The sequence below is a fragment of the Mustelus asterias genome, chromosome 12 (assembly GCF_964213995.1).
Source record: "Mustelus asterias chromosome 12, sMusAst1.hap1.1, whole genome shotgun sequence".
Taxonomy (NCBI): domain Eukaryota; kingdom Metazoa; phylum Chordata; class Chondrichthyes; order Carcharhiniformes; family Triakidae; genus Mustelus; species Mustelus asterias.
The window spans coordinates 85,255,078-85,270,856 of NC_135812.1; the positions used below are offsets into that span (position 1 = coordinate 85,255,078).

The 15,779-nt window shown below is 40.7% G+C and overlaps 1 protein-coding gene across 1 annotated transcript in view; it reads left to right on the top strand.

Moving 5' to 3' along the window:
* Window positions 1–15,779, top strand: part of ccdc57 (coiled-coil domain containing 57) — a 180,332-nt gene that overhangs the window by 17,991 nt on the left and 146,562 nt on the right. Inside the window, exons 2-3 of the mRNA XM_078225529.1 lie at window positions 8,663–9,075; window positions 12,436–12,544. Coding sequence (XP_078081655.1) covers window positions 8,678–9,075; window positions 12,436–12,544 — 507 coding nt within the window. The 5' untranslated portion in view covers window positions 8,663–8,677. The remainder of the gene's footprint in view (window positions 1–8,662; window positions 9,076–12,435; window positions 12,545–15,779) is intronic.

Here is a 15,779-nt window from a genome sequence, read left to right on the forward strand (position 1 = left end):
CGTATCAGGCTAAATTGGGGGGCGGGGATTGCCTTGTCCTCTTTGAAAAGGCCTAATAAGGGTTTATTGTTGGTAACTACAAAAAAGTCAACCATAAAGGTATTGCTGGAACTTTTTCACACCAAAAATGACAACCAACTCTTTTTTTCTCAATCTGAGAAAGGATGCTGGAGGCATACACCAATGGGATTTTCTGTCCCATCTTTCCAAAGATGTGACCGCATTGTCCCAACCCCATATGGGAAAATAACACAAGTCAAAATGAGTTTTTTTGGGGGGTCAAAATAGGCCAGTTATTAGTCGATACCCTGGATATACTAACCTGGAGTCTAAGGAGGACAGAAACCTCCCGTGGAGCAAAAGCTCACTTGATCTTGATTTTTCAGTACGACTACAGACTGTAAAAGCAGGGCCTCATAATCCTTCTGACCTTTTGGGTTTTAACAGCATTTGTAACTGACCCTAGTTATCCTTGAGGAGATGGTGATAAGCCACAGCTTTGAACTGTTACAGTCCGTGTGGCGCAGGTATTCCCACATGCTGCTAGGGAGTTCCAGAATTTTAATCCCTTAATTGAAGGAGTGGCGATACATTTCTAAGTCTAAATTGCAGTGTTAATGTAAGCCTTACTTGTGACTAATAAATAAACTTTAAAACTTAAATTTTAAGTCAGGATGTTATGTGACTTGGGAACTTGCAGGTGTTGGTGTTGACCCTGTGTCCAGAAGCAGGTCCGGTGCGCTTTCCAGTGGTATTGAGTAATAACCCCAAGACACAAATTTCAGTTTAAACAATCACAATGTTTTATTGTACTAAAAGCAAGTTACTAACAAATACTGTAATTATACACACACACACACACGAGAATAGTTTTAGTTTATGTGATATTGCTCATCTGTTCTCAGATTGATTACACCTGGTGCAGGGGTACTCTTTTGCAAAGCCTCAACTTCAGGTCATCTTCTGGAGAGTTGGTCCAAGCCTCATTCTCTCTCTCTCTGTGGGATCTCCTACCTTGAATGGTTGTAAGCCTGGTTTTATCCTCCTTCCTTCCCAGCCACTGGAATTAGACTTATTTGTTGTATTGTACTGTTAATCGATTTATCTCCTGGGCCCATCATACCGAATGGCCTCTTATCTCTTGTCCTATTCTACACAATGGGTCCGCCTCCTGGTGGGGACATTTCCAGCTCCAAATGTAATAGTCTGTTGTGGTGTTATAGTACAATACTCCACATCTTGTACTTTATTTCTAGTGAACTCATTGTCCTTCAGGAATGTGATCAGCAGTGTCTAGTAATGAGATTAACTCCTTACTGGGTATCACAGTGGTGTCTCCATGCACCTGCTGGCGTTGACCTTCTAGGTGGTAGAGGTCGTGGGTTTGGAAGGTGCTGTCAAAGAAGCCTTGGCAAGTCGTTGCAGTGCATCTAGTAAATGGTATATGCTACAGCCACTGTGCATTCATGATGGTGAAAGTGGATGTTTAAAGTGGTGGATGATCTGCCAATCAAATGGGCTGGGTTTTTTTCGGGATGATGTCGAGCTCTTTGAATATTGTTGGAGCAGAACTCAACTAGACAAGTGAGGTGTACTCCCTTCATACTCCTGAATTACACATTGTGGATACTGCAGAGGCTTTCAGAAATTGGACTGAGTTACTTGTTGCAGAATACTCGACTTGCTCTTATAGGCACTATTTATCTTGCTGATCCTGTTAACTTTCTTGTCAATGGTGGCTCCTTGCCTGTTATGATGGGTGAATTCTGCGATGGTAATGTTATTAAATGTCATGACGACATGGTTAGACTCAGCATCGTTGGAAATGGCCATTGCTGGCCCATATGTGATGTGTTTGTTAATTGCCACTTATTCCCAGACTGAATTCTGTCCAGGTCTTTGCATGCAGATGCAGACAGCTTCAGTATCTGTGGAGTTGTGAATGGAGCTGAGCTCTGTGCTTTCATCATTAAACATCCCACTTCTGATTTCATGCTGACAAGAAGGTTATTGATGAAACAACTGAAGATAGTAAAGCCTAGGAGACTGGCTTGAAGAATTCCTGCAGTGACAATTTGAGGCTGAGATTATTGGTGTGTTAGATATGATTTCAGCCAGTGGAGAATTTCTCATCTGATTTCCACTGACTTCGATTTCACTAGGGCTCCTTAATGCCATGCTCTGTCAAATGATGATTTGGTGTTAAGAGCGGTCACTGGCCTCACCTCTGGAATTCAGCTCTTCTAGTTGTTTCTGTCTGTTTTGTCACTCATTTTGCAGATTAACACTAACTACAACAACCTGTTTTCAGGCTGTTGTTTCATCTCCAGCATCCAGTGACCGTTTCATAATTATAAATATGTCAGCAACGTAAAATGTGTTATGAAAAAAAGTCATTCAAACTCAAACTACTAACATTAAAATCACAAAAACAATGACCTCCTTGTACTTGATAAAACACAATGGAAAAACTTCAAACCGAGCATAAAAATTGACTAACTGCACATTGTATATTTTAGGCTTACGTTGCAGATTCCAAATCAAACGTTTCAAGTTTTTCACGCAAGACATTTTAGCAGTCAGAAAAGTGCTTAATTATAGAACAAAGTTTATGGTTTTTCGTTTTTGCCCCATGGTAATAGTTTTGACAGTTTTTCTTTGAGTAAATTTAATTGGACGGTGAAAATCCAAATAATCCCAGTCTTTGTGTGTCAGACTTGCGTTTCACATTAAAATGCACGTCTGACACTCTGTAGTTCTGTGTTATTTTAGTATAGTTATGTTTAGTAAGACACAAGAATGACTAACATTTTGTATTGGTTTCACTGAAGTTTTCATGTGAATCTTCCTCATGTTTGTGAAATAGTGTCATCCTTTCACAGTTGGTTCTGTAATTTATTCTATGAAAATAAATAAACAGCAAGCTGACTTAATCATGTATCAAAGAAGGTGAATGAAACTGCTGAGTAATACTGAAGCTGCTGTTGCATTCCACATCCCATTAGAGTTATTCTTATTTCAAACTATTAGACTTTTCTGTAGTCTTAATACTAGAATCCAAATAAGATATTGGAGACTCAAGCTTTATCATTGTCTGCAGCATATGGTCCATGTCCATATGCCATTAAATCTCCTGCTAATGCTGTGCTGGCTAATTAATTTGCTAATTTCTTAATTGTGTAGCTGGCTAGCTAACAGTGTTGTGCCATAGATCTATACAGATGTCTGATTCAGCCATTCAGATACTGCTGTGGATAAAAAAAAAATACACACTGAAATATGATGTAGATTCTTTGGTCAATTGCCTAGCCATAGCAAATGTTCTGGTTGGAAAAAAAAATGAAGTTTTGCATTTTAATTTACTTGGATCATTAATTATTTTGGGATTGTGCCACTACTTTATGGTACAGTCCTTAAACTGCTGTCACCACTGCAGATACCAAATTTCCTTTAACACAAATACAGGAACTTTTGTTTGAACTTCAAAAAGAAGACCCTTTAACAAAACCCTCCCACTAGAAAATCTCAGTCTCACTGGTAAAGGTGGATTGTGTATATTTAGAAACACTGCTGACAGCAAGATAATTGCATGTAGGCTCTCAGCTGTACTCTTCTAACGCAAAGTGCTGAAAGAAACATACTTTCGAAGGCTGTCCCGAATAGACTGGAAAACCTGACCATAGCATTTTTAACATTCTTCTTCCAGGTCATTTAAATCAATGTCACGGATAACGTCAATGCCATCTACACTGAAGAAGTTTTTGAGTTGATGCAAACATTAATGTCAATTATATGATATTATTATGTGCTAGAAATACAAAGTTTATAAGATTATTATTTATTTAGAACTGCCCCTTCAATTTAGGGTAAAATCCTCTTCTGTCTGTGTATGTATCCGGAAATGTTTAATATAATGTTAATAGTAAGAAGTCTCACAACACCAGGTTAAAGTCAAACAGGTTTATTTGGTATCACGAGCTTTTGGAGCGCTGCTCCTTCATCAGGTGACTCACATGATGAAGGAGCAGCGCTCCAAAAGCTCGTGATACCAAATAAACCTGTTTGATTTTAACCTGGTGTTGTGAGACTTCTTACTGTGCCCACCCCAGTGCAACGCCGACATCTCCATATCATAATGTTAATGCAATCTGTACTGTAAGTGAATTGGGGCATCTTGGTGTTTCATGTACTATATTGAACATAATTAATCTGTATATGAACTGCCAGAGTTAAATTGTACTGTAATGTACCATTACAAAGTTAGCAAATAAACAAGAGAAAAAGGAACGTAGCTTCATCTTTAGCCTCAAACCGTTGTGTCTGGTGGAATAGTTAATAACTTGATCATCTCATTCAAAAGAATAATCAGCACAGGAACAGGCCCTTCAGCCCACCAAGCCTGTGTCGATACATTGTTTCTATCACTCTGATTGCCTCCCGTTCATCAAGATATGCCTTGAACGTTGTTAATATGCCTGCTTCCACCACAACCACTGGTAGTGCATCCCACCACCTTCTGTGGAAAAACTTTCACCGCACGTCTCTCTCCTAAACTTACCCCCTCTCATCTTAAACCTCTGCCCTCTTGTAGTTGACCTTTCCACCCGAGGGAAAAGGCCTTTGACCATCCATCCTATCTGTGCCCCTCGTCATTTTGTAGATCTCTATCGGGTTGCCCCTCAGTCTCCATCTTTCCAGTGAAAACAATCAGAGTTTCATACCTTCATACCTAAAACCCTCCAGACCAGGCAACATCCTGGTAAACCTTCTTTGCAGCCTCTCCAAAGCATCCATATCCTTCTGGTAGTGTGGAGACCAAAATTGCACGCAATTTTCTAAATGTGGCCTAACTAAAGTCTTGTACAGCTATAACATAATTTGCCAACTTTTATAGTCGATGCCCCGGCCAGTGAAGGCAAGCCTGCTGCATGACTGCTTGACCACCTTTATCCACCTGTGTTGCCACTTTCAGGATCTGTGAACCTGTACACCCAGATCCCTCTATTTGTCAATGCACCTAAGGGTTCTGCCATTTACTATATAATTCAAACCTGAATTTGATCTTCCAAAATGCATCACCTCGTATTTAGAATCATAGAATCCCTACAGTGCAGAAGGAAGCCATTTGGCCCATTGAGCCTGCATTGACAACAATCCCACCCAGGCCCCATCCCTGTAAGGTACTTACCTGCTAGTCTCCCTGACATGCAGGGCTAATTTAGCATGGCCAATCAACCTAACCCCACATCTTTGGACTGTGGGAGGAAACCGGAGCATCCGGAGGAAACCAACGCAGGCACGGGGGGGAACATGCAAACTCCACAGTTACCCATGGCCGGAATTGAACACGGGTTCCTGGTGCTGTGAGACAGCAGTGCTATCCACTGTGCCACCATGCCACCCATCTGCCAGTTCTCTGCCCAATTCTGTAATTTGTCTGTATCCTGCTGTATCCTTTGACAATCCTCGTCACTATCTGCAACTCCACTAATTTTTGTGTCATCTGCAAATTTACTAATCAGACCACCTACATTTTCCTCCAGGTCATTTATATATGTTACAAACAACAAAGGGCCCAACACTGATCCCTATGGAACACCACTAGTTACTGATCTCCATTTTGAAAAGCATCCTTCCACCGCTACTCTGTCTTCTATGACCAAGTCAGTTCTGTAACCATATAGCCAGCACACCCCGGATCCCATGAGATTTTAACTTTTGTACCAGCCTGTCATGAGGGACCTTGTCAAATCCCTTACTAAAGCCCATGTAGACAACATCCACTGTCTCTCCATCATCAATGATTCTTGCCACCTTATCAAAAAACTCAGTCAAGTTGATGAGACGACCTTCCCCGCACAAAACCATGCTGCCTATCACTAACAAATCCATCCCTTTGAAATAACATAAGAACTAGGAGCAGGAGTAGGCCATCTGGCCCCTCGAGCCTGCTCCGCCATTCAATAAAATCATGGCTGATCTTTTCGTAGACTCAGCTCCACTCCGCCCGCTCACCATAACCCTTAATTCCTTTACTGTTCAAAAATTTATCTATCCTTGCCTTAAAAACATTCAATGAGGTAGCCTCAACTGCTTCAGTGGGCAGGGAATTCCAGAGATTCACAACCCTTTGTGTGAAGAAGTTCCTCCTCGACTCAGTCCTAAATCTGCTTCCCCTTATTTTGAGGCTATGTCCCCTAGTGCTAGTTTCATCCGCCAATGGAAACAACTTCCCTGCTTCTATCTTATCTATTCCCTTCGTGATCTTATATGTTTCTATAAGATCTCTCCTCATTCTTCTGAATTCCAATGAATATAGCCCCAGTCTACTCAGTCTCTCCTCATAAGCCAACCCTCTCAACTCCGAAATCAACCTAGTGAATCTCCTCTGCACCCTCTCCAGTGCCAGTATATCCTTTCTCAAGTAAGGAGACCAAAACTGTACACAGTACTCCAGGTGTGGCCTCACCAGCACCTTATACAGCTGCAACATAACCTCGTTTTTAAACTCCATCCCTCTAGCAATGAAGGACAAAATTCCATTTGCCTTCTTAATTACCTGCTACACCTGCAAACCAACTCCTTGAGATTCCTGCACAAGGACATCCAGGTCCCCCTGCACAGCAGCATGTTGCAATTTTTTACCATTTAAATAATAATCCATTTTGCTGTTATTCCTACCAAAATGGATGACCTCTCATTTACCAACATTGTACTCCATCTGCCAGACCCTCGCCCACTCACTTAAGACTATATCCTTTGCAGACTTTCAGCATCCTCTGCACACTTTGCTCTGCGACTCATCTTAGTGTCATCTGCAAATTTTGACACACTACACTTGGTCCCCAACTCCAAATCATCTATGTAAATCGTAAACAATTGCGGTCCCAACACTGATCCCTGAGGCACACCACTAGTTACTGATCGCCAACCAGAAAAACACCCATTTACCCCCACTCTTTGCTTTCTGTTAGTTAACCAATTCTCTATCCATGCAAATACATTACCCATAACACCGTGCACCTTTATCTTATGTAGCAGTCTTTGGTGGCACCATGTCAAATGCCTTCTGGAAATCCAGATACACCACATCCACAGGTTCCCCATTGTCCACTGCACATGTAATGTTCTCAAAGAATTCCACCAACTTAGTCAAACATGACTTTCCCTTCATGAATCCATGCTACGTCTTCCCAATGGGATAATTTATATCCAGATGCCTTGCTATTTCTTCCTTGATGATAGATTCAAGCATTTTTCCCACTACAGAAGTTAAGCTAACCGACCTATAGTTACCTGCCTTTTGTCTACCTCCTTTTTTAAACAGTGGCGTCACATTTGCTGTTTTCCAATCTGCGGAAACCATCACAGAGTCCAGCGAATTTTGGTAAATTACCACTAGTGCATTTGCTATTTCTCCCGCCATCTCTTTTAGTACCCTGGGATGCATTTCATCAGGACCAGGAGACTTGTCTACCTTTAGCCCCATTAACTTGCCCAACACTACCTCTTTCGTGATAATAGTTTCTAGGTCCTCACCTGCCATAGCCATCCTGTCATCAATTTTTGGCTTAAGCTGGGTACACTTCGTGCAGATGTAATCATCAGGGACACTCGCAACATTCATGATTGACCACGTCTCGCAAGTGGAACACACAACTCCATCAACTAACATGACCAACCCTCTAATGGCTTTTAGATTACAAGTTAAATTTTAATTAGCTACCTAAAAATTACAGTTCTTACTTTCTAACACATACTCCTGTTGCTTACTCACTATCTGTACTACCCTATATTAATCAGAAGATGAACTAATTGTAGGAGCCCTGTAGAAAGACTGAGACACACTTACCCTGTACTGCAGTGCGATTCTTTCTCCTGTGGCACCAGAGAATGAACGGGTTAACAAAAACTAGCACCTGACCAGCACTCACCAGTCAGAAGCCACGCTCCCTTTCAACCAAACCGAAGTGATAAAAGACCTTACCCACACTTACCATTTAGCTCTTTCCCTTGTGTCCTCTGCTACTGCAGCAGGGCAAGACCATTCAATAATTATCCAACCCATTCCTAGCCGGTTACATATTGCCACCTGAAAAATTGGAAGTGCACAATAATTCAGTCAGTATTTGTGTAGAATACAAGACAGTTTAATGTTTTGGTCAGTGATGATTCCTGGAATCCCTACAGTGCAGAAGGAGGCCATTCAGCCCATCGAGTCTGCATCGACAACAATCCCACCTAGGCCCTATCCTCATAACTCCCACGTATTTACCTTGCTATTCCTCCTGACGCTAAGGGGCAATTTAGCATAGCCAATTGATCTAACCTGCACGTCTTTGGACTGCGGGAGGAAACCGGAGCACCTGGAGGTAACCCACAGGCAAGGGGAGAATGTGCAAACTCCACACAGTCATCCACGGCCAGAATTGAACCAATATCCCTGGTGCTGTGCTGCCATGTTGGTTATTTTGGGAACTGCAAATACATTCATTGCGCATGAAAAATTGAAAATATACAATAATTCAGTCAGTATTTGTACGGAATATAAGACATTTTGGTCAGTGCTGCAGGAGGAACTTTTCTATTTTGGGAATTGCAAATGCATTCATTGCTCAGTGTTATGGTAAGTTAAAGTAACCTGTTTTCTTATATTTATAAGGTGTAACTTCTCAGAATGCTTCAAGATGATAATTTTGATAAACTCCTTGCTCAAAAGGAGCAAGAATGGAAGGACCTGCAGATACGTCGCATTCAGTTGCTAGATACTGCACTTCGAGATTCACAAGCAAAACTCAAAGAACAGCAAGAAAAATTTAACATACTAAAAGAGGACTTTTTGTTCAACCTAAAAGTACTGGAGGAACGAGATCGGGATTTGGAACGGTATGATGCCATGTTTGCTCAACTAAAAGTTACAGAAAGTTGTAAACAGGCAGAGATCAGCGATCTGCAAATTCAGATTGACAAGATGCAAGAACTTGTTGCTAAGGAGACGAAGACACGGATGGATTTACAGTTCCAGTACCAACAGGCACTGAAAGCACATCAGCTGGAAATAGAGAAAATGCGCAGGTATGGTCAAGCTGAGGGTAATCATACATGAGTGTCTGCGGGTTTGTGGATAGTGCAGTTATGGTGTGAGATATATTATGGTTCAGCGGTAATTTTATATTATTTGAAACCCACTTCATGTTATCCAGAATTCTTCCAAAATGAATCTAATCCCAAACACCTAACTGCTTGCCTTTTGAAAGTAGTGTTATGGCTCATCATACGTCCCATGTTGAAATGGCAAAGCTGCTATGCCCTTTAAGTGATCTTTGTTCTCTTCTGTTTGAAGCTGCAATGTTGCACAGATTTACTCTTGCTATGTTATAATGCAGCTGACACAAGGCAGGCTCTCAAGGGCCAATGAAGGTAAGCAAGAATAGATGTCATTAATCATCATTTTTACCATAACATGGTTTTATATATTCCCAGTCTGTTTAGATTTTTCCTTAACATAAAGAAAGTTTTAGAATAGCAATTTAAAGTTACTACTGCAATTTTAAAATGAGATGTGAATAGCGAATGCTTTGCGTTACACAAAGCAACAATGGCCAATTATAGTGTTTTTTCTCTGAATTTTGAGATACATTTTCCTATTTGATTTGAGATTGACTTTTCAATCATGCTAGGTTAAGTAGCAGAATCTAATGAAGGAAATTATTAGATTTCCAATGCAATGCATTTTTGAGTTTCACTTTCTTCCCTTTTTTCTATTAGCAAAGGTATTGACTGCTCCCTGGGGTCAGGTTGCTAATATGTTTATTGTTTTCCAGTACATACTAAATGACCTTATTCAGGAATGAGCTTTATAGGCTGTTCAATGTTCTTGACGTCACAGAAAAGCCCACGCACACCCTCAATGGAGGAACACATGAGTGCATTCATATTAAGAGTTACCAAGAGTAAATGAGTTCGCCATCTCTCTCTCTTCCTGCCCCTGCCTTAATTTTGGGACATTGAGAGTCAACTACTACCTCAGCTAAAACTAGTTAACTCAGCACAATTTTGCGCATTGTACCTGAATCCACAGTGGTTAGCACTGCTGCCTCTCAGTGCCAGGGACCTGGGTTCGATTCCCGGCTTGGATCACTGTGCGTGGAGTTTGCACGTTTTCCCCATGTCTGCTTGGGTTTCCTCTGGGTGCTCTGGTTTCCTCCCACAGTCTGAAAGATGTGCTGGTTAGGTGGATTGGCCATGCTAAATTCTCCCTCAGTGTACCCGAACAGGCGCCAGAATGTGGCGACTAGGGGATTTTCACAGTAGTTTCATTGCAGTGTAACTGTAAGCCTAGTTGTGATATTAATAAATAAACTTTAAACTGAATCCTCCATTGTGGCTCAACTACTGGCTGGATAGATTCTTTGAGATATTGGATGCCTTTTTATTTTTGTCTATGTATGACAATGAAAATTAAATACTGTATCAGTACTTTCAATTTTAAAGACTGATCAGAGTCAACAGATTGCACAATTCTGACAATATAAATTTTAAGTTATTTGTGTGTGTTAAGAATAAGGTATTGCTTTAAGTTTAAGCTTAATTTGTACTTCTGCAGTTGTATGTTAAGGAGATTTCAGTTTTGGTTTCATTTCAAAGGATCCCAGCATATTCATGAGGGTTTTACAACTCCAAAACTATTTCAAGGTATTAAAAAAACTGGACTATTGCCTAGCAACCAGGGGCCAAAAGAGGTGGCAGAAGCAGTTTTGAGTTCAGTTGCAAGAATGACCTCGAAGTAAGGAACTTTATACAGCATCTGCTGGACCAAGGTCATGAAATGAGACTGCAGGCCCCAAGTTAAATAATAGAAAGGCCCTGAAACCAGGGAAAGAGACAGAAACCAGTTACAAGAAGAACAGAGAACAGGAATCTGGGGAAAAAAGGGTCATAGAGTCATAGTCATAGAGGTTTACAGCATGGAAACAGGCCCTTCGGCCCAACTTGTCCATGCCGCCCTTTTTTTTAAAACCCCTAAGCTAATCCCAATTGCCTGCATTTGGCCCATATCCTTCTATACCCATCGTACCCATGTAACTATCTAAATGCTTTTTAAAAGATAAAATTGTACCCATCTCTAGTACTACCTCTGGCAGCTTGTTCCAGACACTCACCACCCTGTGTGTGAAAAAATTGCCCCTCTAGACATTTTTGTATCTCTCCCCTCTCACCTTAAACCTATGGCCTCTAGTTTTAGACTCTCCTACCTTTGGGAAAAGACATTGACTTATCTACCTTGTCTATGCCCCTCATTATTTTATAGACCTCTATAAGATCACCCCTCAGCCTTCTACGCTCCAGAGAAAAAAGTCCCAGTCTATCCAGCCTCTCCTTATAACTCAATCCATCAAGTCCCGATAGCATCCTAGTAAATCTTTTCTGCACTCTTTCTAGTTTAATAATATCCTTTCTAAAATAGGGTGACCAGAATTGCACACAGTATTCCAAGTGTGGCCTTACCAATGTCTTGTACAACTTCAACAAGACGTCCCAACTCCTGTATTCAATGTTCTGACCGATGAAACCAAGCATGCCGAATGCCTTCTTCACCGCTCTGTCCACGTGTGATTCCATTTTCAAGGAGCTATGAACATGTACCCCTGGATCTCTTTGTTCTGTAACTCTCCCCAACGCCCTACCATTAACTGACTAAGTCCTGCTCTGGTTCAATCTACCAAAATGCATCACCTCGCATTTGTCTAAATTAAACTCCATCGGCCATTCGTCAGCACACTGGCCCAACTGGAACTGCACTTGATAATTATCGCTTTTGTCCTTAACATATTGCTGTGTGGCTGCAGTGGATAGGCAGATGGCCTATCTCAAATGCTGCTGATTATCACCAAAAGAAAAGGGCTTTAGGAAATCGCCAGTGGAGTTTTATGTTAAGGGCTGATTCCAATGCTGTGTTTGGAGAGACTGTTCAGTAAAGGGAAGAAAGAAACTCTTCATTGACTGTGAACATTAAGAATACAAGATAGATCTTGTAAATTGTTTTATCCTTACAAATCTCTATATATCTGCGGATATATCTGGTGAAGGAGTAGAGTATTATAGTTAATCTTTTCTTGTTCAATAAATGTTTTACTCTTTTGCTGAAAGTTCTTCAGCTGACTCCTGTAATTCTGTTCTGTGGCTGCCTTCCACCTATCTAAACAAAAAAAGTTAGGATTCATCAAGTCGGGTTCCATCCTGGGATCTGACTTGTCCAGTAGTAACATCAGCTGGGATCGTGACATAACCAACTGTACGACTATGTATACTTAAATGTGTTTTGCATCTTGTTTTAGGACTCTTATCTGTTTTCTTTCTTATCATGCTTCATTATTAAAACAATACAAAAGAATTAGTGATTCATAACTGCTGTTTCGTTTGTTTTAAATACAGTTCAAAAGACTCCAAGATTGATGAGCAGCACAAAGAGTATAGGAATCTAAAACAAGATCTTGAACGCAAAGTCCAACAAGTGGAAGGACAACTTGCTTTACAAAAACAGGTTTGGTAACAAGTCTATTTAGCCTTAATTCAACCTTGACATGTACACTGCTCCTAACACAATGTAATATCTAAACACTACCTAGAAAAAATGTTCTCAAAATTGTGGCAGGGTCAACTACTTTAACCAATTTATTTCCATTTCATTTCAATAGTAAGGATCAACATTTTACCAGTTTAAAAATTTTGCTGACAATCTGACCATTCTCTTAAATATCTCAACTACTGCAAACAATAATTCATGTGTATTATTAGCATAAGTAAAAGTTTGTTTGTTTTTAGTCACCTGACATTAAAAACCATTAGCACGTAACAAGTCTCCATACCAAACTAGAAATCAAAAGTCGAGTTTGTTTGCCCAATATGAAGGAAAAGCCTATCCTTTGCCTAAGTTCCAAAAATCTCTAGATGCAGTTTGGTATTGTCTAATATTTAGATCCCTCAGCATGTACAGAGATATAGATTTATTCAAAGCTAAATTGACCCTTAGTGTCAGGGGGTTATGTGGGGTTACGGGGAGGGGGCCTTGGTGGGATTGTTGTCAGTGCAGACTCAATGGGCTGAATGGCCTCCTTCTGTACTGCAGGGATTCTTTGAAAATATGAGGGTGCTGGAAATCTGAAATGATTCATTTTGCTATGAAAAATGGGGAGAAATGATATAAAGAATACAATTCTATATGGGGTTGAAGAAGCAGAGGCATATGGGGGCCTATGTGAGCGAGTCATTGAAACTGGCATAATATTCCAGTTGAGGCTGGTTTGGCCTCAGCTGGAGTATTATCCAGCTCTGGCCACCAAAGTTTAGGAAGGATGAGAAAGTACGAGAAAGGGTGCAGAAAAGATTCATGAGAATGGTTCCGGAGATGAGGGACTTCAGTTACATCGGAAGATTGGAGAAGCAAAGCTTGAGAGGGCATTTGATTGAGGTATTCAAAATCATGAGGGATGTGTACAAAGTAGATAGTGAGGAAATGTTCTCATTGGTGGAAGAATTGAGAAACTAAGGACATCAATTTACAGTATTGGCAAAAGAAGCTATGGTAAGGTGAGGATAAACTTCTTCATGCAGCTGTTTGTTAGGATCTAGAATGCACTGCTTTGGGGTTTGGAGAATTTTGTGGTTGGAGACCAATGAGGAAAGGTCTCCAGAGGAGATTAGGTCAGTTAGAGTCTTGAAAATGATATTTGTTTAAAGTTTATTTATTAGTGTCACAAGTAGACTTACATTAACATTGCAATGAAGTTACTCTGAAAATCCCCTAGTCGCCACACTCCGACACCTATTCGGGTACAGTGAGGGAGAATTTAACATGGCCAAAGCACCTAACCAGCACATCTTTCGGACTGTGAGAGGAAACCAGAGCACCTGAAGGAAACCCACACAGACAAGGGGAGAACGTGCAGACTCCGCACAGACAGTGACACAAGCTGAGAATCAAACCTGGGTCCCTGTCCCAGTGAGGCAGCAGTGCTAACCACTGTACCACCGTGATTTGATGTTTTGTTGTTGCGGTCATGATCCAGGGGGAGGCAGATGGAGGTGTCAGAGCATTGGAGTACAATGAAGAATGGTTTGCCAAGACAACAAGAGTGCCAGTTTTGTCAACAGGGACCTGAGTGAACTGAGGGCTGCAAGTTGAGGTGGAGGGAGGTTTGTATTGCAGTTACTGAAGACTCTCCATTTATTTTGCTTTCTTATAGTTCCTGTTAATGTGGATAACTTCACATTTTCCCACATTCATATCCCATTATTGAAAATTTTGCCCACTCACTTAACCTATTTATACATCTTTGCAGGCTCTTGTGTCCCTCACAATTTGCTTTCCTACCTGTATTTGTATCATCAGCAAATTTGGCTAAGGCACATCTGGATCTTTCATCCCAGTCATGTCCCATTGCAAGCTGCTGCTTTCCTTGTGCTCAGGTAGTCCCCAATTGGGTTTGGCAGCCTTGTCTCCTGCTCTTATGCTTCTACAATGCCTGGAGGCTGACAGGCCCTTGAAGTACCTGATTGCTTACAGCCTTGTCCCAGCCCCCTGCAATAAGCTCCAGGCACCTGTCTCCCAATAACCAAAGCCCTTAAATAGGGAGTGTTCTGTTTTCAGCTTTGATATTCCTCATACTGCTGAAAGCAGTGACTATTCGTTGGGAAGACAATAAATAAGAGTAAAGATGTTTTTACATACATTTCTGCACATTATAAACTTCATTTCTGTAAGTGAAATCCTGCAATGGTCTCCACACATTTGATTTAGTAGATTTTTAATAATCCAATTAACATAGAACTTCAATTTGCAAAAATCTCCTTTTGGAATATCTTTTACTTTGGAAAATCTGAAATTATTATTTTTCTGTTCTGATAAATTTGCATGGAAATACAACTGCAATCTACTGACCAAAATCTGTTGAATGTACTCGGTACTACTTGGGGCCTAGAAACATCATCTCCTTCTCCATAGAAGTATACCTTCTTGAAAAACTTAATTCAAGCATTTGGCCCAGAACTGGCTTCCAATTCTTGATGATTACATTTTGAGGCATTCCTGATTGATTCAATAGCTTTTTTCCTTTAAGGACCAAAACTGTCAATTCCCAATTTTTTGATTAGAACTTGCATTATCTGAACTAATATTTGCATATTTATTTGTCCTTTCTGAGTAAAATTTTCTAATTTCTTTGAGGGTTTACTTTGTGTTAAACCAAATTACCATACTTTGCCCATTAATTTGCGTCTACGCCATTGCAACTTTCAAAACCTTAGTTCAGGGACACCCTGCCGAATAATAGTCCTTTCACTGTCGCTATAGAAAATACTTTATCCAAAGCATAGTGCAAAGTATTGTCTCATTGTCCCAATTCCGGCTGGCCTCGACTTTTTTGTTTTTGTGCATGAGTGATCTGTTTTATAGTTAGGTTGCTTCAGTAGAGACAATGGTGAATCAGTTTGTAATGCGGTACACTTAATACAGGAATTGAGGGATGATCCTGGGAATTCAGAGATGGTTCATGCCCCTGCCAATTGCATATTCAAGAGAAATAGAGGTTACACAATGGGTAACAGTGGAAATCAATTACTTGATAAAGATGACTGTTATAGCTCACTTATGAATGGATTATGTGGGTATTGTATACTTTCCTTCACTAAGCCTCCGTGGCCTGAGGTGCTGTCCCCCTTCAGCTGTTTTCTTTTTACTAGAATTGGGGCAGGTGGAAATAGGAAATGGGCTGATGAGT